The sequence below is a fragment of the Ranitomeya variabilis genome, chromosome 4 (assembly GCF_051348905.1).
Source record: "Ranitomeya variabilis isolate aRanVar5 chromosome 4, aRanVar5.hap1, whole genome shotgun sequence".
NCBI classification, from domain to species: Eukaryota; Metazoa; Chordata; class Amphibia; order Anura; family Dendrobatidae; genus Ranitomeya; species Ranitomeya variabilis.
Genome location: NC_135235.1, coordinates 36,206,500 through 36,232,430, shown reverse-complemented (window position 1 = coordinate 36,232,430; position 25,931 = coordinate 36,206,500). Strand labels below are relative to the sequence as shown.

The 25,931-nt window shown below is 42.6% G+C and overlaps 1 protein-coding gene across 1 annotated transcript in view; it reads left to right on the top strand.

The window, feature by feature from the left end:
• Positions 1 to 25,931, top strand: part of HPSE2 (heparanase 2 (inactive)) — a 412,602-nt gene that overhangs the window by 266,115 nt on the left and 120,556 nt on the right. The window contains exon 6 of the mRNA XM_077258334.1: positions 14,555 to 14,602. Within this exon, the coding sequence (XP_077114449.1) occupies positions 14,555 to 14,602 (48 nt within the window). The remainder of the gene's footprint in view (positions 1 to 14,554; positions 14,603 to 25,931) is intronic.

The window sequence follows — 25,931 nt, the reverse complement described above, 5'->3', positions numbered from 1 at the left end:
ATTATAGGCGGAAAAATGGTTTGTGTTTTTATTGTGGTGATTCAGCTCATGTTATATCAGCATGCTCTAAACGCACAAAAAGGGTTGATAAATCTTTTGCCATTGATACTCTGCAGTCTAAGTTCATTTTGTCTGTGACTCTGATTTTTTCACTGTCTTCCATTTCCGTCGATGCCTATGTGGATTCAGGCGCTGCCCTGAGTCTTATGGATTGGTCATTTGCTAAACGCTGCGGTTTTAGTCTAGAGCCTCTGGAAGTTCCTATTCCTCTGAAGGGAATTGATTCTACACCATTGGCTATGAATAAACCGCAGTATTGGACACAAGTGACCATGCGCATGACTCCCGTTCATCAGGAGGTGATTCGCTTCCTTGTACTGTATAATTTACATGATGTACTAGTGCTTGGTCTGCCATGGTTACAAACTCATAATCCTGTCCTGGACTGGAAAACAATGTCTGTGCTAAGCTGGGGATGTCAGGGGGTTCATGATGATGCACCTCCGATTTCTATCGCTTCATCTACTCCTTCGGAGATCCCTGCGTTTTTGTCGGATTATAGGGATGTTTTTGAGGAGCCTAAGCTCAATTCGCTCCCTCCTCATAGAGAGTGTGACTGTGCTATAGAATTGATTCCTGGCAGTAAGTTCCCTAAGGGTCGTTTATTTAATCTGTCACTGCCAGAGCATACTGCTATGCGGAATTATATTAAGGAGTCCTTGGAAAAGGGACATATTCGTCCATCTTCGTCCCCTCTGGGAGCAGGTTTTTTTTTCGTGGCAAAAAAAGATGGTTCCCTGAGGCCTTGTATAGATTATCGCCTTCTGAATAAGATTACAGTCAAATACCAGTATCCATTGCCATTATTTACGGATTTGTTTGCTTGCATTAAGGGGGCTAGGTGGTTCACTAAAATAGATCTTCGTGGTGCGTATAATCTGGTGCGGATAAAACAGGGTGATGAGTGGAAAACTGCATTTAATACGCCTGAGGGCCATTTTGAGTATTTGGTAATGCCTTTTGGACTCTCCAATGCTCCGTCAGTCTTTCAGTCCTTTATGCACAATATTTTCCGTGAATATCTGGATAAGTTTATGATTGTGTATTTGGATGATATTTTGGTGTTTTCTGATGACTGGGAGTCTCATGTTCTACAGGTCAGGAAGGTGTTTCAGGTTTTGCGGGCCAATTCTCTGTTTGTGAAGGGCTCAAAGTGTCTCTTCGGAGTCCAGAAGATTTCTTTTTTGGGGTACATTTTTTCTCCTTCTACTATTGAGATGGATCCCGTTAAGGTTCAGGCTATTTGTGACTGGACACAACCTACATCTGTTAAGAGCCTTCAGAAGTTCTTGGGGTTTGCTAATTTTTATCGTCGGTTCATTGCTAATTTTTCCAGTATTGTTAAACCTTTGACTGATTTGACTAAAAAGGGTGCTGATGTTGCTGATTGGTCTCCTGCGGCCGTGGAGGCCTTTCGGGAACTTAAGCGCCGGTTTTCTTCTGCTCCTGTGTTGTGTCAACCAGATGTTTCACTTCCTTTTCAGGTGGAGGTTGATGCTTCCGAGATTGGAGCGGGGGCGGTTTTGTCACAGAGAAGTTCTAATGGCTCGGTGATGAAGCCATGTGCTTTCTTCTCTAGAAAATTCTCGCCCGCCGAGCGCAATTATGATGTGGGTAATCGGGAGCTTTTGGCCATGAAGTGGGCATTTGAGGAGTGGCGTCATTGGCTTGAGGGTGCTAAACATCGCGTGGTGGTCTTGACTGATCACAAGAATCTCATTTACCTTGAGTCTGCCAGGCGTTTGAATCCTAGACAGGCTCGTTGGTCGTTATTTTTTTCTCGTTTCAATTTCGTGGTTTCATACCTGCCAGGTTCAAAGAATGTGAAGGCAGATGCTCTTTCCAGGAGTTTTGTGCCTGACTCTCCTGGAGACACTGGGCCTGCTGGTATCCTTAGGGATGGGGTAATATTGTCCGCCGTATCCCCAGACTTGCGACGCGCATTGCAGGAGTTTCAGGTGGATAAACCGGATCGATGTCCACCAGAAAGACTGTTTGTTCCGGATGATTGGACCAGTAGAGTCATCTCCGAGGTCCATTCTTCTGTGTTGGCTGGTCATCCTGGAATATTTGGTACAAGAGACTTGGTGGCCAGGTCTTTTTGGTGGCCTTCCTTGTCTAGGGATGTGCGTACCTTTGTGCAGTCTTGTGAAGTGTGTGCTTGAGCTAAGCCTTGCTGTTCACGGGCTAGTGGGTTGTTGTTATCCTTGCCCATCCCGAAGAGGCCTTGGACGCACATTTCCATGGATTTTATTTCTGATCTCCCGGTTTCACAGAAAATGTCCGTTATCTGGGTTGTGTGTGACCGCTTTTCTAAGATGGTTCATTTGGTGCCCTTGCCTAAGTTGCCCTCCTCCTCTGAGTTGGTTCCTTTGTTTTTTCAGAACGTGGTTCGTTTGCATGGGATTCCGGAGAACATCGTTTCTGACAGGGGATCCCAGTTTGTGTCTAGATTTTGGCGGACGTTTTGTGCCAAGATGGGCATTGATTTGTCTTTCTCGTCTGCATTCCATCCTCAGACGAATGGCCAGACGGAGCGAACTAATCAGACCTTGGAAACTTATTTGAGGTGTTTTGTTTCTGCTAATCAGGATGACTGGGTTGCTTTTTTGCCACTGGCCGAATTTGCTCTTAATAATCGGGCTAGTTCGGCCACGTTGGTCTCTCCTTTTTTTTGTAATTCGGGGTTTCATCCTCGTTTTTCCTCTGGTCAGGTGGAGTCTTCGGATTGTCCTGGAGTGGACGTGGTGGTGGACAGGCTACATCACATTTGGAATCAGGTGGTGGACAATTTGAAGTTATCTCAGGAGAAGACTCAGCAGTTTGCTAATCGCCGTCGCCGCGTGGGTCCCCGACTTCTTGTTGGGGACTTGGTGTGGTTGTCTTCTCGTTTTGTCCCTATGAAGGTCTCTTCTCCTAAGTTCAAGCCTCGGTTCATCGGTCCTTATAGGATCTCGGAGATTCTTAACCCTGTATCTTTCCGTTTGGATCTCCCAGCATCGTTCGCTATTCATAATGTGTTCCATCGGTCGTTGTTGCGGAGGTATGAGGTGCCTGTTGTTCCTTCGGTCGAACCTCCTGCTCCGGTGCTGGTGGAGGGAGAATTGGAGTATGTTGTTGAAAAGATCTTGGATTCTCGTGTTTCCAGACGCAAACTCCAGTATTTGGTTAAGTGGAAGGGTTATGGTCAGGAGGACAATTCCTGGGTGGTCGCCTCCGATGTTCATGCAACTGATTTGGTCCGCGCCTTCCATAGAGCTCACCCTGATCGCCCTGGGGGTTCTCGTGAGGGTTCGGTGACCCCTCCTCAAGGGGGGGGTACTGTTGTGGATTCTGTTTGCGGGCTCCCTCTGGTGGTTACTGCTGGTACTGCATGACTTTGGTGGGTTGCGGCCTTTGGTTTCCATCTGTCCATCAGAGGCTGGGTGTTTCCTATTTTACCTGGCCTTTCTGTCATTTCCCTTGCCGGCTATCAATGTGTTCAGATGTGCTCTGTTTGGTTCCTGCCTACCTGCTCCCAGATCTTTCAGGATAAGCTAAGTGCTGATTTTCAGTTTTTTGGTTTTTTGTCCAGCTTGCTTAGAATGTCTCTTTGTTAGCTGGTTGCTCTAGTGGACTGAGGTTCTCCCCATGTGTCATGAGTTGGCACATGGGTTCTTGTAATCTCAGGATGGTTTTTTTGATTAGGGTTTTTTGCTGACCGCTCAGTCCCCTTTTGTGTCATTCTGCTTTCTAGTTTTCAGCGGGCCTCTATTTGCTAAAGCTATATACATCATCTCTATGTGTGTGCCTTCCTCTCATTTCACCGTCAATACATGTGGGGGGCAACTATACCTTTGGGGTTAATTCCTCTGGAGGCAAGTGAGGTCTTTGTTTTCTCTGCAGTACTAGTTAGCTCTTAGGCTGGTGCGTGGCGTCTAGAACCAACGTAGGCACGCTCCCTGGCTATCTCTAGTTGCGTTTGTCAGGCGTAGGGCAGCGGTCAGCCCAGGTTCCATCACCCTAGAGCTCGTCCGATATTTATTATACTTTGCTTATCCTGTGCTATCCCTAGCCATTGGGGATTCATGACAGTCCGAACAACAAATCAATTGTTACCATCCACCTCTCGTGTCTTCCTTTTTCCTATAGATTGTAAGCTTGCGAGCAGGGCCCTCACTATTCTTGGTATCTATTTTGAACTGTGATTTTTGTTATGCTGTAATGTCTATTGTCTGTACAAATCCCCTCTATAATATGTAAAGCGCTGCGGAATATGTTGGCCCTATATAAATAAAATTATTGTTATTATTTATTATTATTTTTAAATAAAAAAAATGAAATAAAAAAGCAAACTTACATTCACCTGTCCGATAATTCAATAAATATTCCTGTCCCACGTTGATCCAGATGGTTTGGTTCTCGTTGACATCAGTGATGCGACCGATCTCTACGCCAGCCAGAAACGCACTGAGCTGAGCATGAGAAACTGTGCTGAGCGGTGACGTAATTAAGGTTACCGCCGGTCACAGGCAGCAGCTCTCACGCAGCGGCCATAAAACAGCTGACATCAACCTCACAAATATTACCCAACTTGCCATTGCAGCATGTCAAGTGGGGAGAGCAGAGACTAAGCGCCAGAATTGGCGCAGCTGAAAGCTGATGTTCTTAGCCTGGGAGGGGGTCAATATCCATGGCCCCTTCCTAGGCTATTAATATCAACCAGCAGCTGTCTGTTTAGCCTTTGCTGGTGAGTAAATATAGAGGGGACCCCATGTCATTTTCTTTTTGGGTCTCCCCTATAATAACCAGTAAAGGCTAAGCAAACAGCTGTGAGCTGATATTAATAGCCTGGGAATCTTAATGGTTATTGGCCCCATCCCAGAATATTTACATCAGCTCCCAGCCGTCGGCTTTCCCTTAGCTGGTTATGAAAATTATGCAGTTTTTTTAAATTCATTATTTATGTAATACACACTACACATACAGACTACAGTTACCATCATTGTCGCCTTGTCACATTGATCGCATGGAGACCAGGCAACAGTGATGAGAGTTTGATTTAGCACCCGGCGCCTGGGAACAGTGCTAACTGTATTATTTGTCCCAGGTGACAGTACGTGTCACACTAATGACATCCATGTATCATCAGAGTGCACGTGTGTGGGATGTTTTCAGGACGGTGCTGCCAGCAAAAGAAACGGACATGTCAGCCTGTTTTACAACTCCTGTAATTTCAAATCTGGTTGCATTATTTTTTTTTGCTAAGTTAACCAATATTACTAATTTCTATAGAGCTAAAATTGATGCCAAAGTGCAACATTTTTCACTCTTGATCGGTTCCATCAAGATCAAATTTTTCTTATCATTGAGATGGGGGGGTAATTAAATTAGGAAACTCATGCAAACCGAAGTGTGAACCTGACTCCACTTTGTCAGTGACAACTTCTAAGGTTACAAACTAGGCAGAAAAAGCCAAGTCATTAATTTATACATTTACTGTAATTGTGCAGCAAATTTATGCTGGTAATTCAGAAGTGATGACAGATGGAAAAAGATCCTCTGTATTTACACCCCGATCATCATGTGTGACTGGAAGAGGTAGACTGGCCAAATGCCCGAATCATGGGAATCAAACAGTTAGGAGGACATTTACTGAAGTGTGGAGCTACATCCTCTCCAGCAGTGTTCCTAAAAAGACCCCATGTCTGAGAAGACCATGGGGGAAGGCAAAGCCATCCCTGGCACGTATGACAGCTGGTACAAGAGTGTCATTATCTATCATGCTACTAACACAATGATAAAATCACACTTCATGTTTTCAGTGTATACAGACAGATATACAGTGTGTGATACGACAAATTATATCATTCCCAGTTGGGTAAAATGGTAAGAAAAATGTAAAAAAAAAAACACACCACACTTACGCCACTTTTTTTTTTTTTAAGGGGGGTCGTTTTTAGTTGCTAATTGTGAAGTAACAGGTTAGCACGATTACCACGATTGCAAACTTTGAATTTGAGTAGTTAAAAAAATTCAGAACTTTGTAAAGAAAAAAAAAATATATAGTCATATTCTGAGAAATCCTGTATTTTCTTTGATAGGTTTATCATATGGGCTAATTAATTTTAGAATTTCATAGATCGGACATTTATGAATGAAAAATGAAAAATAATTGGGAAAAGGGGGAGACGATTGATACTACCGTAACTGTTATATTTTTCTTTTACTTTTTTTAACATTCTTAAAAACACTTTATTAATTTTCACGTTATCTTCCCCGCCGGTGGCCTTGAATTTACAATTGTTCAATTGCTTGTACTATAGGTGTAGTATTTCTGTATATAGGAAAATTACTGGTCTCCTATGAAGCCCAGCCACTGTCAAGGACTTCATGGGAGTACAGCAGGGTGATGGCAAACGGTACTTGGTGATCACATTGTAGGGATCCAATGAGCGCTGCAACGCACATGTATTGGTAACTGAACCAGTGATTGACAGCTGCATCTAAATGGATAACCAGCAGTGATCAGAGCAAGCTCCAGTCGCTGCTGTTATAGGCAGGTGCTGGCTGTATAAAGCAGCTAACGCTGAGCTCCTGAGCCTGTCTATGCATTACACAGGTAACTGATCGGGAACTGTGTAACGCTTTAGTTGTCTGGTGGTGGGGCTGCAGAGAAATTGAACATTTGATAGATTCTATCATAGACTAAAGCTAATCGCTGGGATTCTCTGCGGGGGGACACCCTGTCATCACCTTATTTGCAGGAGAACCTTCTAATTGTTTCAAAATTTAAAGTGCTCTATCGCTAAACTGATCCCTGCCGCGACTTTTACACTGAGTTTCCTGAAGTTGCTGCAGCTAAGCTCTGTTGAATTGTATCTGTCATCTACTTCTTAACCAGTCTTAAGTTCTACTTTATTGCTGCACAGAGATCCCAAGGCCGATGTTTATTGCTCCAGTAACGAACCCACAAATCACCGTTCTGGCAGATGTAGTCAGCCGTCTTTACTTGCTAATAATATTCGCTGTAGTGCTTGTGCTTTTTTTATTGACCCAACAGGATTATTGTCAAGATGCTTTATGTAACATATTAGTTCTTCAGGATTAGGATATAAAATACTAAAACCTTAGATATAGTTTTGAAAACTTTTACTGTAGAATTCAAATGAAGGTAATAGGGTTGATCTGCAGATAAATGGCATTTCAATGCCGCCCGGTCACTGAAAGTGCGGCTACTGGAAGAAACATTCCTTAAATGCTGCCAGGAGCCGCCGACTTTCAGTCATGGGGACGTGCACAGCTACAATCACCGGTCACAGCATCGCTGACTATACTGTGAGCGGCAGTTGGAAGCACGCCCCTGCACTTTGATTGACAGCCCCTCTTCAGCACATCTGTGCAGAGCGAACTGTCAGTCAAAGTGCTAGGGTGTATGTACAACCCCATCACAATATAGTAAGAAGTCTTACTGCTCGCCCCATTACTGAAAGCCAGCAGCTCCTGGGACGAAATAAAGTCATATTCTTCCAGTAGCTGCACTTTCAGTAAAGAAAAATGGAACTGGACACTGCACTAATATTGGGAAACCGGGACTGCATTATTAATGCTATATAGTAAGATCTATTTATTATGAGTACAGATATTTTTTATTTTTAGTTGGACATTCTGGGCATGTAAGCATTAGTGATGAGCGAGTATACTCGTTACTCGGGTTTCTCCGAGCATGCTCTGGTGATCTCCAAGTATTTTGGTGTGCTCGGAGATTTAGTTTGTCGCTGGAGCTGCATGATTTGTGGCTCCTAGACAGGCTGATTACATGTGGGAATTCCCTAACAAACAGACAATAATAATAATAATAATCTTTATTTTTATATAGCGCTAACATATTCCGCAGCGCTTTACAGTTTGCACACATTATCATCGCTGTCCCCGTAAGGGCTCACAATCTAAATCTCCGAGCACTTCAAAATACTCGAAGACCACCCGAGCATGCTCGGAGAAACCCGAGTAACGAGCATACTCACTTATCACTAGTAAGCATAAAGGTGTTGTCCACGCTTGGGAAAAAAGTATGTAGTTACTTTGTGTGACTACAGAATCGTGATAGTATGTGATAAGCATGCCTTCATGATTTGCTGGTATTCCCTGTTATGACCCCAATGGCAGAGGGTCTCAGAAATAATTTCTAAGTCTGCAAACACAAAAAACCAGCTCATAGGGCAGTGGTAACTGGGCTGACCATATATCTAATCCTAGCACCACAAATAACAGCAGCCGGGGAACGTTCCTACATTGGTTCTAGACGTCTCGCGCCAGCCGGAGAACTAGCTAACCCTAGAAGGGAAAAGAAAGACCTTTCTTGCCTCCAGAGAATAGACCCCAAAAGTTGGATACAAGCCCCCAACAAATAATAACGGTGAGGTAAAAGGAAAAGACAAACATAAGAATGAGCTCGGTATTTAGCAAAGAGAGGCCCACTAGCTAATAGCAGAATATAGAAAGATAACTTATATGGTCAGCAAAAACCATATCAAAAATATCCACACTGGAAATTCAAGAACCCCCGAACCGTCTAACGGCCCGGGGGGAGAACACCAGCCCCCTAGAGCTTCCAGCAAGATCAGGAATCACATTTAGTACAAGCTGGACAAAAATGAGAGCAAGCAAATAACCCAAAAAACAAAGAAGCAGGACTTAGCTTAATTTTGCACGAACCAGGACCAGCAGATAGGAGCAAACAGAATGTGTCTGATTACAACGATGCCAGGCACTGGACTAAGGTTCCAGGAGGTTTATATAGCAACACCCCTGAACTAACGACCCAGCTGGGTGCAAACTGAGGGAAGAAAATCCCAGAGTCATATCACTAGTAACCACAAGAGGGAGCCAAAAAGTCTAATTCACAACAATTCCCCATTTTTTCTTGTGCTAGCCATGTATGCGATTTACATACTTTCGGTCACATACCGACTAGACTGATTTGGCTTCTCTCAGTAGAAGTAAATTGAGAGAAGCCAGAAAAGACTAGTCGGCATGTGACTGCAAGTACTAGCACGGGGAATATCAAGGACTGCTGACAGCGTACACACCACATGCTATCACAATTCAGAAATCTGCAGTCTGTTGTCGAGTGACTGCAGACTTTTGTCTCAAGCCTGAACAACCCTTTCGGGGAAAAAAAGCTTCTCTAAGAAGACACCAGCATTATAAATCGCACATGGTAGGAGGGGTGCACTGTCACATGTCATATTTAGGGGCCTAGAATCAAGTTACATCTCTAATCCAGAATACTGTATCCATACATGCCATATGTCTGCAATCTGCACATATTAATATACGGTTACATGCTGAGAAGGTTTAGTATTGAGTTCAAGTGGAACTGTCATCACTGCAATTTCATCCATAAACCTGACTTGTTACAACTAATAAGTAAAATCAGGACTCTCTTTAGAACAAACGTTGTCTTATAACGGATTCACAGCTGTAAGATAAATGGATCCACGTACAATGGTTAAATGAAGTGATACAGATTACTGAAATTATAATAAATACAGTGCACGTGCGAAAGAAACATATAAAAAAGAGCAAAAGATATGCAATATATAAAAAGACATTATCAGCAGCTTTTACCCTTTCCAATACAGTCCTTGAGAACGCTGCTTATTTTGACCTTTGTGGTGCAGGGTGTTGTTGTCTGACCACATTCTGTTAACTTTTTTATATCTACACTGATGTAGCTGACATCTTGTTTTTGTGCACTTAGCATATTAACACTTAATTTCTATTGTTTTTCTGTCCACCACTGTTTTTCTACCTTTTTAAAAGCCTTTTTTTCGCAACACTGTAAATTGCGATTTCAATGTGTTGTACGGGCTGCTTCGATTCAGTGGATACCTACTGTAATGTTACGCTTCCATGATGAACTTTTGTTCAGTTTTTGATGTTGCTGAATTTCTGCTCCCTTTCTGCACCTATTATTTTGTGTGTGTGTTTTATTGCGTTTTTGTGTACTTTTTTAACATTAATTTTTTGACTCTGCATTTTTTTGTCTCTGGTTAGTATGTCAACCTGTAAGTAAAGATACTCTGTTTTTGAAACTTGATGGTATTTGGCTTTGACAAAACTTTATTGACATACATAGGTGTGGATTACATGCGTTTTTTATGCATTTCCTCCACAAAAAAAAACTTATAACACATCTGCGTTTTTTACCTGCGGAATTTCCGCGCCTAATGCAAATCTATGGGGAAATTCCACACAGGAAACTCGGCAAATTTCAAACACGCACCGCAGCAAGTTTACTCTCGCTGTGTTAAAAAGAAGCGCAGTGAACATGAGATTTCTAAATAAACAAACTGTAAGGTGTTCCATTTTTGACACAGCAAAAAATCTTTGCATTAAAAATGCAACAAAAGCTCATTGTTGGAACGTATCTGTCTTATTTTTGTGTCTTTTAGAAGCTGCTTTGAACTGCTTCTCTAGTAGGATTCAAACACTATTTACAAATACTCCGCCTTTTGTCAGCTTCTTTCCTCCTGTTCCAAATGCTCTGACAATGAGAGTGTTTGTAAATAGTGTTTGAGTTTGTTTTCTGGTTAGAGCAGCCTTTCAAAGCAGATTTTTAAAGAAGCACTCCTTTTGTGCTTTTTTTTATTTCCTAAATCTGTGTTATTGTTAGCGTAGTATCAGTGTGTTAATAGACTCCCCAAACACTTTCTTCTTCAGTATCCACTGCGTTCCTCTGCTCTTCTGAGTCCCGTACAGACAATTCAGACTCTCCAGGTCTGATTATGTTACTCACACTCTGATCAGAGTTTGATCATAGGGTGATCAGAGTGTTATCCCATTTTCTTGGATGTGGAGAATAAAAGAAACAAAAAGTTTCTCAATCCTCTCCATTCTGTCTGTCCGTAAAAATCGTACTACACTCGAATGTCTTCATTTTTTCAAAGGACCCAAAGACTTGAATTTCCGAGGGGATTTAGATTATAGGAGGCAATTCTGCAATTTTTTCCCTTGGACCACTCAATCCTAGGAAAAAAATTGGACAAGTGCATAGTCTCATTGAATAACATGGGGATGAGTGCTACCTGTCAAAATGGCAGATAGTACTCTTCCAATTTTTACGGTCATGTGCACGAGCCCTTACAATGTAAGCCTATAGAACCTTGTTACATTGTAAAAGCAACTTCTCGGTGATATTTTTCTAGAAAGCATTAGATAACTTCTGTGTTCATGTCATATGTACAAGCAGCAGTTAGAATTCTTACAGGACAGTCCAAAGGTCCTTTTTTGGACAAGTTTGTTCCTTAAAGAGCCTGTCCCCTTCTCTAAATATTATACATAAAGGTCACAGAGTGGTGTAAGTAATAAAGAAGAACCCATATTCGCTTCCCAGCGAGGGTCTTCAGGGAACCTCTGAAGCCAATCAGTGGCCATTTATTTTCTGCAAACTTCACATTTTGAAGGTTATTATGAAAAGCAGAACATCAGTTCTATAAAGCAGTTTTATAAGTAAAGAGGCACCAAAAATTAACACACTGTGCAACATTTTCATAAATGACCACAAAATAGCCACTAGCAAAACTGACTTGAAAAAATTCTCTCCTGATTTATTGTCCCATAGATTTTTTGAAAAACAGTCGCAAAGTCATAGGCAACCAATTCATCATTGCTGTTTCTCCAGTTTTCTGGAATAATTTGCTCTTCTTTCTCCAATTCTCCATTTGCTCTTTTTTAGTGACTCTAGTATTTGTACCTTATTCTCTGTACTGTTTCTGCTACCTTTTAAATTATCATTATTTTGTTAAGTCTTTATTTTTTATTTTTATTATTTAGACATTCATTAAATGCGACTTTTACCAAATGTCGCATTTTTGTGTGCATCTCGCTCCAGTATCTCCCCCCCATCTTTTCTCTCTGGAGAAGCTTTATGGCAGAGTTTTCTGTTTAGTGCATTTTTGCCACTTTTTTAAAGGATTTTCAACTTTTGGTGCTGAAAAGTCGCCCAAAAAATAAAAAACTTAAACACAAAAATAAAGAATATTTTTGATTTTGCACCAAATACGTAAATCACATGGACAAATTTGAAGAATTTGGTAAAAATAAAAATGTCAGTGACTACTACAAGGCAAGAAAAGAAAAGATGCAACAATAAATCACAAGTGATGAATCGGGCCCCTAAAGTTTTTATCATTATCTTTATCTTCTGACATCTTGATCACTGAGTTTGATAAATTATGAATTCAGGTAAAACGATATTTCACAGAGAACCACTACAATGTTTCGATGAGTCCTACTAGAAATGCTTATCGTAATCTGCTCCGTTCTCCCTTTTTTGTAATTCCTTGTGACTGATGTTCTCTGCATTGATCATCTCTACAAACCTGCACTTACCCAGCATACTCCACTTTATCTTCAGATCCCCTTGGTCCAACAGCCGGTCAAAGGTGAAACTGAAGGCGGTAACATGGGATCAACGCGATTGGGGAAAAAGGGGCTGATGTTGACAGACACATGTGTCCACATGCACTTATAGTCTGCACAGTGGTTGCCAGGTCTACGGAAGTGCGGAATTATTCTAAAGAGTAGATCTGCGGAGAACATCAGTAACAAGTAAGTACTTTTATTTTATTGCAAAAACTAGATATATAGAATAAAGAGCCTATAGTTAACGTACTGCATGCTTCTAGCCACTCATTTGTAAAAAAAATTAAAATAAATAAAAATAATAATAATGATTGTATATGCTTTTATATGTTAGACTTATGTTAGTACAGCAGAGGGAACAGCTGAAGCCAAAGTTTGGTAATACTTTTCCTGAAATTTTGCAGATTTCTTTTATGCTCATAACACACAAATCGGATTGCAAAAATATTTCAACACAGGTTGTAATGTGACAAAATAGGTAAAAAGCCAAGGAGGTGAATACATTCGCAAACCACTGTATCTATCGCACTACATTATGGGTTAACAATTAACATTTATATAAAGTACAATCAATACACTATAAATCCCAAGACGTAAAATGCCGTAACCTGTACAATACATTTATAGGAAAAGAGAAAATGTTGCTTCCAGCTCCCAGTAAAAACGCGGCTTTATTAAAAAAACGAAAACGGCTTATTACATGTGGATTCCAAAAAATATGGTCATGGCTTGGGCAAAGGATGCTGGGGTCCATATGAAATGCGCAGCTACTTTACATGACCGTATTTTTTGGAATTTGCATGTACTAACCAGTTTTAAATTTTCTAGTAAAGTCAAGTTTTTACCAGTAGCTGGAAGCAATTTTTCCTCTTTTCTTTTGGGCATACGAGTTTGGTCAGAACAGATTTCCATGCTCCTGGATTACGAGAACTGTGTTGGGTCAGCTGGCTATACATTTCTGTTTTTTCGCTACAATAAATTCATAGCACTATTTATGATGATGGCCGTACTGAGCAAAAGATATAAATGAAAACTGCAGCCCAATTGGCTTTTTATATTATTGCAAAAATAAAAATAAGTATAAATGAAACATCTACATAACGTACAACCAGTTATAACCTCCCAGAGTGTGAAGAAGAAAATAAAAAAAAGTTGTTTTGCCAAATTTGGCCCAATCCTTAAGGGTTTAAAGGGGTTGTCTGGTCTAAATTGATAAGTATATGGTCACTCTGTGTGACTTCAGACTTATGAATTCCGCTAGAACATGCACTGTGCGTTGCTGGGATTCACCGGTTTTGACTCAGGAAAGGAGGGTATGTATGAGTTATATATACTCGCGGCCTCGCTCTCAATACACTTGCATGAAGCGAGGCGATGCCCTCTAGTTGAATACGCCCACCAGATGGCTGTCACTAGTAGGGGCGTGGCTTCGGCTCAATATAAGTGTATGGAGTGAGGCCAGTCAGGAGTATGCATAACTCATACATACCCTCCAATCCCCGAGTCAGAAACCGGCGAATCTCCACATCACACAGTGCATGCGCTGGGAGGGTTCATAAGTTTGTAGTCACACAAAGTGTTGGCAAACCTACATAGACCACTCTCAATCAGTGGTCAGGACCACCCTATGGACTCATAAGCCCAGAGAAGCCAGGGATTTCAATCAATAAGTTATAAGTAGTGATGAGCGAGTGTACTCGTTGCTCGGGTGGTCTCCGAGTATTTATGACTGCTGGGCGATTTAGTTTTCATCGCCTCAGCTGAATGATTTACAGCTACTAGACAGCTTGAACACATGTGGGGATTCCCTAGCAACCAGGCAACCCCCACATGTACTCAGGCTGGCCAGTAGCTGTAAATCATTCAGCTGCAGTGATGAAAACTAAATCTCTGAACACTAACAAATACTCGGAGACCACCCAAGCGTTCTTGGGAAAACCCAAGCAACGAGTATACTCACTCATTACTAGTTATAAGGTGTTCTCGGAAAACTATCTGTCCTATATCCCATGTGATAGGTAAGATACTGTAGTTGTGACTTTCACACTGTTGCGTACTATAACAAGTTTATTTTGTATTGCAGCTTTATGAAGGTGGCTGGCAGAGCGGTGGATGCTGTTACCTGGCAACAGTAGGTATTCTAATTTTTTGTATTATTTATGTACAGATTCGTATTAAATAGATTTAAGTTAAAATTCCTCCACACCACCCCTTTTCCTTTATCTGGACAACAGATGGAATGTCACCAATGGGTAGTTCCCCCACTCCACTAGTGGGTGGTTCAGCGCCTCAACTGAGTAGTTAAATCTCCCAATGCCACCAAAGGCTGGTTCTAGATGCTACCAAGAGTACCAAAAATGGGTGGCTCCCTAAAAGGTCTTCTTCACCTTTATTCCATTACAGTTGTGCTCAAAAGTTTACATACCCCGGCAGAATTTTTGCTTTCTTGGCCTTTATTCAGAGTATATGAATGACAACACCAAAACTTTTTCTCCAGTCATGGTTAGTGGTTGGGTGAAGCCATTTATTGTCAAACTACTGTGTTTTCTCTTTTAAATCATAATGACAACCCAAAGCATCCAAGTGACTCTGATCAAAAGTTTACAGACGTTCTGGAGTGGCCATCTTAGTCTCCTGACCTCAATATCATTGAGCCACTCTGGGGAGATCTCAAGCGCACAATTCATGCTAGACAGCCTAGGAATTTACAGGAACTGGAGGCTTTTTGCCAAGAAGATTGGGCAGCTTTACCATCTGAGAAAATAAAGAACCTCATCCACAACTACCACAAAAGACTTCAAGCTGTCATTGGTGTTAGTGGAGCAATACACGGTATTAAGAAATGGGGTATGTGAACTTTTGATCAGGGTCATTTGGATGTTTTGGGTTGTCATTATGATTTAAAAAGAGAAAACACAGTAGTTTGAAAATAAATGGCTTAACCCAACCACTAACCATGAGTGGAGAAAAAGTTTTCGTGCTATAATTCATGTTCTCTGAAAGAAGGCCAAGAAAGCACAAATTCTGCCGGGGTATGTAAACTTTTAAGTACAACTGTATCTGTCACTAAGAGAGCCACCAATGAGTGGATCCCCTACCTCACAGTCACCAGGAGTGCTGCCAGTAAGAAGTTCCCCCACACCACTGACACGTGGTTAAGCACCTTCAGTGGGTGGTTTTGGATGTTACCAAGAGTGCCAACAATGGGTTTTCTAGTTGTCACTAAGAGATTCATCAATGGGTGGTTTCCCTACACCTTTATTACCAGGAGTGCTGCCAATGGTTAGCTCCCTCGCAACACTGACGAGTTTCAGCCCCTCCAATCGGTGGTTTTAATTCCTATTGTCAATAATGGTTGGTTCTAGATGTTACCAGGAGTGACGACAATGGGTAATTTCCACCACGCCACTTCCTCTAGAAGCGTCACCAATGGGTGGTTTCCTTTCACACGACTGATGTGTGGTTTAGTCTCCCTACATGTTTTTCCAACTATTTATTAGTTTATGGATGGCAATAATATTGTAGCTTTCCATTTATTAGTTTGAAGGATTTCAGTGGACACTAAAAAAGTACTACTTGTCTTTAAAATCCAAAGAACTAGGAAAGTTAATGATAATGTGCTCACATAATGATACGTTTTTCAATTTACCACTCATTAACTTTTATCACTTATTCACTAATAACGGTAGCCCATGTGATGGTTATATGGTCCATAAGAAGATCTGGACAGGTTAGCACTCCAATTCTTTCTTACAGGCAGAGGGACTTGTACGGCGCTGCCCCTTCTGAACAATCACCACAGCGAACAGGGATTTTTCTTATTTGAGGACTGGAAATTGGGTGATGGAAGGGACAATAAAGTTGGCTGTCCATTCCCAGAATGGCTGGGTATAATGGCGTGAGGCTCCAGAATGGGGGGGCAGCTTTTGACTCTGTGGTAAGGACTCTTCTGTTCTGTATACGCCATTGATGGAAAGATTGGAAATATCGATTGAGCCTGTAACTGACATGTTAGCATTCCTCAGTGTAAAGTTGGCTGGGAATAATGTTAGTCTGTAGGCGTCCATCTTTCTCTCCAGCCTCCTGAAGTAATTTACTGCTCTACAGAGATTTTCACTCTATCTGGTCTATAAACATATATTCAGAAAGAAAAATATGCAAGAAGCTGAAATACATTATATGTTAACCCCCTCATGGTGAATAGTTCTCCTGTGACCTTCACCTCCCTCCCCAACTGGATCTGAATAGAATCCAAATTATTTTGTTAAATTCCGTGAAGGTATTATTCTGACAAGATATACAAATATGGCTGAATTCACATGTGTATATGGACCACACTGCCCGGACCAACAACGGTCCCGAACTAATTGCCTCATATGTCAGGAGATTTGTGATGAGTCCCGGCTTTTCAGTTTCTTATGTAGACATGTGAATTTAGCCAGAAAGTATTCACTGATAGTAACCTACCGAATATAAGAATGGGGTCTTAATCTACCGTTTTTTAACGGTGGTCAGGATTGAAGGAGGCTGGTTTATTCACTGTATATTGGATTTATGGAGGTTCTGAATACAGTGCTTTACCTATCTTTTTTAGTGCCATAGATATGTATGGTACAGCAGCGGTCATGTGTGATTATGTCTGTTTATGTCACTTGGTGGAGGTCCGAGTGATCAGACATTTATCATATATCCTGTTGATAGGTGACAAATGGCTTTGATAAAAAAAAAAACAACCTTTAAGGACATATGTGCTGTTGCCTCTGAGACTGGGTAATCTGAACCAAATTGTTAAGAGGTCACCTGGTAAGGTGCAGTCTAAACCGTAAGCCAGGGTGACTGGCCGAGCTACACTTCCGGGATGGCATGTAGAACACCGGGGACCAATAGAGCTGGACTGCAGGCAGGTAGGTAAGCGAAGCAGGAAGCACTACATGCAGCAGAACCAAATGGGTGGGCTGCATGGGAGCTGCCAAGTAGAAGATGCGGCAACTGCAAGATAGGTGAGATTAGTTGTTAGCAGGAACTTGACACAGCAAAATTTAAGATGTGGCAGCACCAGAAAAGCAGAGGTGAGTTTGTTATCAGGTACCTAGTTGCAGCATAGTTGAAGGTGTGAACAGCACTAAAATGTGCTGATACTAAGCTTGGTAATAACAGCTGATTGCAGGACAGAATTCTGGAACAGCTGGATTGACCTGAGCAAAGTTGAAAGTACGGCTTATCTCCAGACAAACACATGGTAGCAGAGTACTATACTATCTCAATACACAGGTAGTGGATAGCAACATGAGTTAGCCGTGAATGATGGTGGTGAGATTCTTGCTAGATTACCTAGTAACCTAGTGTGGACTAGCAAAAGGGATCTGGCCATAGGAGAATAGAGCAAAGCCCAGCTCTGGAGCCGGGACAGGTGAGTAGCCTAAATATTGGCATATAGCCATTCAACAATCAGATACACAGTGTTACCAGATAAATAATTTCATGCCGTATAGCATGGTGGCTCAGTGTTTAACACGGTTCCTTCGCAGCGCTGTGGTCCTGGATTCAACTCCTACCAAGGACAACATCTGCAAGGAGTTTGGATGTTCTCCCCGTGTTTGCATGAGTTTCCTCCGGGTTCTCGGATTTCCTGCCACTCTCCAAAGATCTACTAATGGGGTATTTAGATTGTGAGCCCCAGTGGGGACAGTGATGATGATGTCTGTAAAGCGCTGTGGAATCAATAAGCGAGTAAAATAAATGAATAAATGCAGTATCCAGATATATATCTTGCATAGGGCAGGAGTAATGAGAATAGTCTAGTTGGTCTGGAGTAGCTAAAGGTTTAATATCTACAAACTTGGTGTTTTTGTTAGTGAATTGGTTCATACAATATCCTTCCTTAGCTCAATATATGATGAGTGACGTGAAGTTAAGAACTTTGAAAAAAAAGATGATTTGTGATACTCTGTTTTGAGATGTTTATGCTATGCAGTGTCTATAGTTGCCCCCACCAGTGGTTGTGAAGTGAATGGCAGCCTGTTGAGGTTTTCGCTGGTATGTTGCTATATCTAATTGAATTTATATAATTGAAATAGTATTTAGGATAGGAAGTTCATTTTTCACCATTTGTTATCCTTTATTTTCAGATGGCCATATGCATTAGGTCGCTGTTGACCGAGCTTTCGTTCAGATGACAGCTATCCCCTCCAACTCTCCTATATGGGCTGAGGGAAGAAAGTCTCTGCCAGACTCCCCTAGCTCCAGCTTACCACCTCCAAACACAAAAGGGTCGGCAGATGAAATTTCAGCTGCCCGACCCCTATCCCTAGGCTTTTCCCATCAGCAGGTTCAGGCAACTTCCCTCTAATATGTATGGGGACTTTTAGGAGATGGGTTATCCATGTTTAAGTCCCATAGCGTATTTCATACTTAGGATACAGCCAGTCTGGTATCAGGACACACTACTACTATTCTGACGTATTGGACGAGCTGGAACAGTACATTAGGAAATACAATGCCGTGCTGTTCTTTGCTGCATTGTCTGATCAGTAAGCAGCTGTTCCTCACTCAGCTGGGCCATACAGCTCCAGCTCTGAGTCTACCCTGGTCCCTGGAAACACTTGCACCTGGAGCTTCGCTTACTGCCTTACTTGGAGTTCTTCTCTTTATTCCTAACATTTTTTTTCATTTTCCAACCCGACTAAGACCAAAGAACTGTCAAATTATGGAGTCGTTTCTGAAAAAGACTGAGCTGCTGGGTTATAGCTAAATTATTCTAATCCATAGCAATTAGTGTAAGGCTACTTTCACACTAGCGTCGTACGACGCACGACGAATTGCGTCGTTGCGACGTACCGACGCAAGCAGTGAAAGCGCTGCACAACGGGGGCAGCGGATGCTGTTTTTCAACGCATCCGCTACCCCATTGTGAGGTGCAGGGAGGCGGGGGCGGAGTTCCGGCCGCGCATGCGCGGTCGGAAAAGACGGTCACGATGCATCAAAAAACTTTACATGCAACGTTTTTTTGTGGAGACGGACCGACACAACACGACGCAACCGTCGCACGTGTGGCAATGCGTCGCACTGCGTCGCTAATGCAAGTCTATGGAGAAAAAACGCATCCTGCAAACACTTTTGCAGGATGCGTTTTTTCTACAAAACGACGAATAGCGACGTGTAGTGCACGACGCTAGTGTGAAAGTAGCCTAAGCTGTCACTGACAGTGACTATAGCTGTCAGTTTTCGACTGTCAGCTACAGTCCATAAGATTGCATGCTGCTCCTAGTATTCCTTTGGACTGTATATATTTGAACTAAATTCTCAGTATATCCCTGGCTTAACAACGCCCAAACATCCTAGATAGCGGTAATTTGCCCGATGCGTATTTTTTTCTATGGAGTTGGTCCTGCCAAAATCGGAGGTTTTGGCTGATATTCTTGTCATGTGCATGAGGGTCTTATAGGGTAACAACTTTAACTGTTCAGCATAAGCTGTCAAGTGTGTGTATATGAGGAGAAAGACTATTTCTGTCCATTTTATGACTTATATTCTTCATTTTCACCGGTTTTCACCTTTGCAATTGACACTGAGCTGGTGGGAGGAAACGAACTACTATGATATTTCCCATACACATCCCAGCACACAGAGAGGGATTCCTGCTCTATTTTTCTTAGTTAACAGACATGTAGAAGCAGCAGCATGTTGGAAATTATATAGCAGTACTGAGCAGTGTAGATGTGAATTCAGCTGTATGCAATGGTAAGGGTAGGCTGGGAGTTGATTCACAAACATGAAAATGATACCAACATCATCAGACTGCAGACTGAAAAGTGACTACACTACTGATTACTCAAAGTCATTAGCGCAATCAAATATCTACACACAGTTACCTTACAGGCGATGTCTGCTCTGATTGCAGTTCTCATTCTTTTCTTCTCCATCTGGTCCAGACCTCCAGGATGACTTCTACCAGTCACAGCCACAGCTCATCTCTGCAGATTTCCCTCTGCTCCTGGATTCTGCAGCACAACCTGGCAGTGTGCCCTAAAAACAACAGTGTTATAATATTGCTGCTCAAAGAAATCTATATCCACTGTGTCCTCTGAAGAGATCTTTAACCACTAGGCCCTCAAATAAATATTTATTCATCGTGACCTCCAAAAAGATATTTTAAGTCACTATGCCCCCTGATTTTGCAGAGAAAGATTAATTCTGCATAATACATATGAATATTTGATTACACATAGCGATTGATGTGAATGTTTCTGCTGTAACGTGGCCGGGTCATTGAGACTCCCATAAGAGCGAAAACGGAATGTGTGAAACAAACCCAAGAATTACAAGAAACGCTTCACTGCTTTGTTTTCAGAAATCAGCAAGTAAAATCTGTAGAAAGTATAGAAAGGCAGTGATCGGAGATTTATTCCTCAGGGCAGGTCACCGGGTCCACATAATCCAGACACCCCACAAGGAAGAAATATAAACAGATCTCAACTTCATTCCTGAAATAACCTCACAGGGGCTGGAAATTAGGTCTTGAATTACTATTAAAGTCAATTAGTTTGGTCTAATCAGACACTGAGCTACTAAAAAAATAGCACAGTGTTTTAATAGCTGGGAAATAATGAGCAGAAAAAAACTGGCAAGACCAAAGTGTAATTTCACTTCTGGGATTGTTCTTTTCCGCTCTACATTCATGAAGGACATCTTTGCCTTGAAATGCATTGTTCTATCTAGACACCCTACACATATAGTGAAGTCATAGGTTACTTGTGCTGGAAAGTCTGTGTGTTGAAAGCTTACTGGCCAGCGTTCCTGAAATATATGTCTTAGAATTGCTGGAGCTTTCAGGCTGTCATATGTCACACATGAAAGATCTCTGCACTGAGGGTTTTTCTATTTTTTTGCAAAACTGATATCATCTGACTGCTCTAGAATAGGAAGAGGCGAGAGGAATAGATAGGGCCCGATTCGTTATTGCATTTGCTTATTTTTTGGCATGGTTTTGATTTGTGCAAAACAATTCTTTTAATTTTCAGCTTTTTTGAAGACTATTTTATATGTTTGCATTTTATTTTATGCTTGCCAATCTGGGCGTGGTTTTAGTTTTTTAGATGTCTTCCACCCCTGGAGTGATTTTATGAATGCTTTAATTTTTTGTGCAAATTTTGCAACTTTTTTTAGCCATTAAAGCGACTTTTTGCTATATCAATGCAGAAATCAGGTTAAACATAAGAATAAAGTGCAGTTTATATTTTGTGGAAAATTCATGAACGAGTGCCATTTTGCCAAATTTGGGCCAAAAAAATTCAAGGGATACTAAAAGAAAAAAAAACAAAAGTAACTTAAAAAAAAGTTAGCAAATGATGAATTGGTTCCATAATATTTTGTATATGGATCCGGCTTGTATTCGGATAGTATTGGAGTTCATTCACACTGCACATTATAGATCTGTAACTTGAACTTGCAGGTATGACCAGATTTAAAAAGGGTTTCTCTAATAGCCCCGTCTCACACAGCGACGCTGCAGCGATACAGACAACGATGCTGATCGCTGCAGCGTCGCTGTTTTGTCGCTGTGTGGTCGCTGGGGAGCTGTCACACAGACAGCTCTCTCCAGCGACCAACGATCAGGGGAACGACTTCGGCATCGTTGAAACTGTCATCAACGATGCCGAAGTCCCCCTGCAGCACCCGGTAACCAGGGTAAACATCGGGTTACTAAGCGCAGGGCCGCGCTTAGTAACCCGATGTTTACCCTGGTTACCAAAAAAAAAAAAACAGTACATACTCGCCTTTCGGTGTCCAGGTCCCTTGCCGTCTGCTTCCTGCTCTGACAGTGCCGCTGTACACTGAGAGCAGAGCGCAGCGGTGACGTCACTGCTGTGATCTGCTCTCACTTTCCGGCCGGCACTCAGAGCAGGAAGCGGACGGCAAGGGACCTGGACACCGAGAGGCGAGTATGTACTGTTTGTTTTTTTGGTAACCAGGGTAAACATCGGGTTACTAAGCGCGGCTCTGCGCTTAGTAACCCGATGTTTACCCTGGTTACCAGTGAAGACATCGCTGGATCGGTGTCACACACACCGATTCAGCGATGTCAGCGGGGCCTCAACGACCAAAAAAAGGTCCAGGCCATTCCGACACGACCAGCGATCTCGCAGCAGGGGCCTGATCGCTGGTACGTGTCACACATAGCGAGATCGCTACTGAGGTCGCTGTTGCGTCACAAAACTTGGTCATCAAGTTATCAACTATCCATATGATAACTTGATGACTAAGGTCTGACTGCTGGGACCTCTAATGATCCTGAGCCCTAGGCATGTACCCATTGTCTATAACCATTCCCAACAGTTCCATGGACAATTCCCTGGCACCACACTGTTCTATCAGTTTAACAAGGTTTTCTCTTCTCTATGGGGCTGCCGGAATAGTTTGGGGCAGCGGTGGGAGATGCGCACTGCCTTTCCATTATATTTAGAGATAAAAGTTCCCATTCTGCCAATTAGCTGCATCCCAACGGTTGGACCCCCACTGATCAACAAGTTATCACTTATCCTGGATAGGTGATAACTTGCTTACAATTGGCAGCCCCTTTAATTTGCTTATCGTTGGAATGATAGCAGGCCCCACGATTGGGGCTCCAAAATCCTGAAAATTAAGCCCCATTTTAAATGGAGAAGAAGTACACATACTTGGCCTCCACTCCATTGTCTCATAGACAAGGAACAGAGTGGAAGTGGAGCATGTGCACCTCCCCTCCATCAATTGGCTTCCAGATTCACGTTCTCAGAACCATTGCAAGTCCTAGCAATTGGACCAGGGATTGATGAGGAATAACTTGTGATTTTTGGGAAACTCCTTGTTAGAGCCCCTTTCTATGGGTTATCGTCTATCCTTTAGATAAGTGACTAGATGTGAAGATCTGAGCTTGCGTGTTGTAATAATTACCTAGACAGGTTAACGATGCAGCTATTTTTTATTCCTTATGACTATGGTCAGGTAGATGGTCAAAATTCAATGCCCCCAGTCCATAAGATCCCAACCTGGGGCCGGTAGTTGCATTGCCCCTGTACCAGGCGATACCCACAGTCTCCCAACTTTTGGTTGCCCAACAGCTTTTGAATTTCCTGCCAGTATAGCCTGTAGTCACAGTTTATGCTCCTCCAGATGAAGGATACCATGACCGTAGCACATGTATCGAGCTCCAGCCAACAACAACCTGTAATGGGAATGGTGGAACCACAGTGCCGTTGTCCGAGGAGAGCCTGGAGGGGCGTAACTAGGTGAGCTAATGGAAGGAGAAAGAGGGAAGTATTTTCCAGCTCCCGTTAAACAAAATCCTTTTGTTGAAATATATTAAAACCACAATTCATGATGGTGAAATTAAGATGAACAGATGTTATGCGTTTCAGACGCGGCTCCGGTGTCCTTTGTTAAAGCTGCTCTACTACCAACTAGGTGAGCACCTGTCTCTTCACTAGAGCTCCTGATGGTGAGGTTAGGCTTGGCTCCCAATAATCATCAGAAGACGAAATCTGCAATAACCCTTGTGCAGGGCCGGCCACCAATAGTGTTGGGAAATGAGGAGAGCTGTCTTCTTCTATCCAGCATGGCAAGCCAACTGGGACAAGTGACTGCAGAGAAGAACCCACTTCCTATCTGGTTCAGCAATGTAAGTTTTACCGGAGGGGAGATGAGACAAATCCAATGGAGTGACCATAATTATTTTGGAAGGCTTAATAATGTATTGAGGCTCCTACTCATGATCGTAAGACAGAAACGATCTGGAGAGTGCATCTGCCTTGACGTTCTTATTCGCTGGCCAGAAATGGGGAGTAAAGTTGAAGTGGGAGAAGAACAGAGACCTGGTCTCCCGAGAATTAAGCCATTGGTGGACTGCAGATAGGCTAGATTCTTGTGGTCCAGGTAGATAACCACCGAATGTAAAGCCCCTTCCAGCAAGAATCGATGCTCCTCCAGCACTAGTTTTATCGCTAACAGTTCCCAATCACCAATCGAGTAATTGTGCTCTGGAGCAGAGAAGATCCTGGAAAAGAATCCACAGGTCACCATGCGGCCGGACGAGGGCTTATCAGTAAGAATGGCTCCGGCCCCTGAAGAAGAAGCATCCACCTCCAGAAAGAACTGCTTATATTGTCCAAACAATGCAGCACAGGAGAATGGGAGAAGGCCTGTTTTAATGAAACGATGGCACTTTAGACCTCTGGGGTACATATCTTAAGATTGGCCCCCTTGCGGGTCAGGGCCAGGATAGGAGCAGCCCTGGAGGAGAAATGGGGAACAAACTAGCGGTAGTAATTTGCAAATCCGAGAAACCGCTGGATGGCTTTCAAACCATCTGGACGGGGCCACTTCAGAACGGTGGACACTTTCTCGCGATCCATCCTCAGGCAACCTCAGAGATAATGTTTCCAAGAAACGGGAGAGAATTCTACTCAAAGATGCACTTTGAGCAGACTGAGCATTTTAGTATTACTGAGTCCGAACGGCACAACCCGATACTCGTAGTGGCCATCATGAGTATTAAAGACCATTTTCCATTCATCTCCCTGGTCAAATTCAGATCAGGTTGTTTGCCCCCGAAGTTCAAGTTTTATGAAGACTCTGGAATGTTTAAGACGATCAAACAGCTTGGAAATGAGAGGCAGATGATATATATTTTTGATCATTATTTGATTGAGTCCCCAATAGTCGATACAGTGTCAAAGTGAACCATCCTTCATCTTTACAAAGAAGAATCCTGCTCCAGCTGGGGAGAAAGATTTCCAGGAAAATCCCTCAGCAAGATTCTCCTTAATATATTCGGACATGGCTTGGGTCTCAGCCTGCAACAGGGGGTAGATTCGACCTCGTGGAGAAGATGTGCCAGGAAGGATATCAATAGGACATCATATAGTCTATGAGGTGGTAATATCTCAGCTTCCTTCTTGCCAAAGACGTCGACGCACACCCTATATGCCACGGGCAAGCTATGTAAGTTGGATGGACAAGCCGTAGGTTGAGCAGGAAAAATGGGGACCAGGCATGTTTTGTGGCATTCTCGTCCCCAGCGGAGGACTTCTCCTGATCTCCAGTCTAGGACAGGCTCGTGTTTCCATAGCCAAGCAGACTTGGAGCAGAGGGTGAGAGAAACCAAACAGCACCTAGAGAGGAATCTTCTCCAGCTGTAGTATTCCTATCTGAAGTACCACCGGCACGGTAACGGACAGGATAGCTTCGGAAAGAGGTTTCCCATCCACCAAAAAAATCACCAACGAATCCTGTAGACATTGGATCAGGATATTATACTGCTCCACAATGGAATGTTGGATGAGATTACCTGCAGAGCTGGAGTCCAGGTAGGCCGACTCGAGAAAATGGATGTTGCTGCACGAGACGGACACTCTTTTTAGATCGCTCCTGAAACCTGTTGTCTATCCGGCTTGCCAAGTACACCAGTTCCTCCAGTGCAGTGG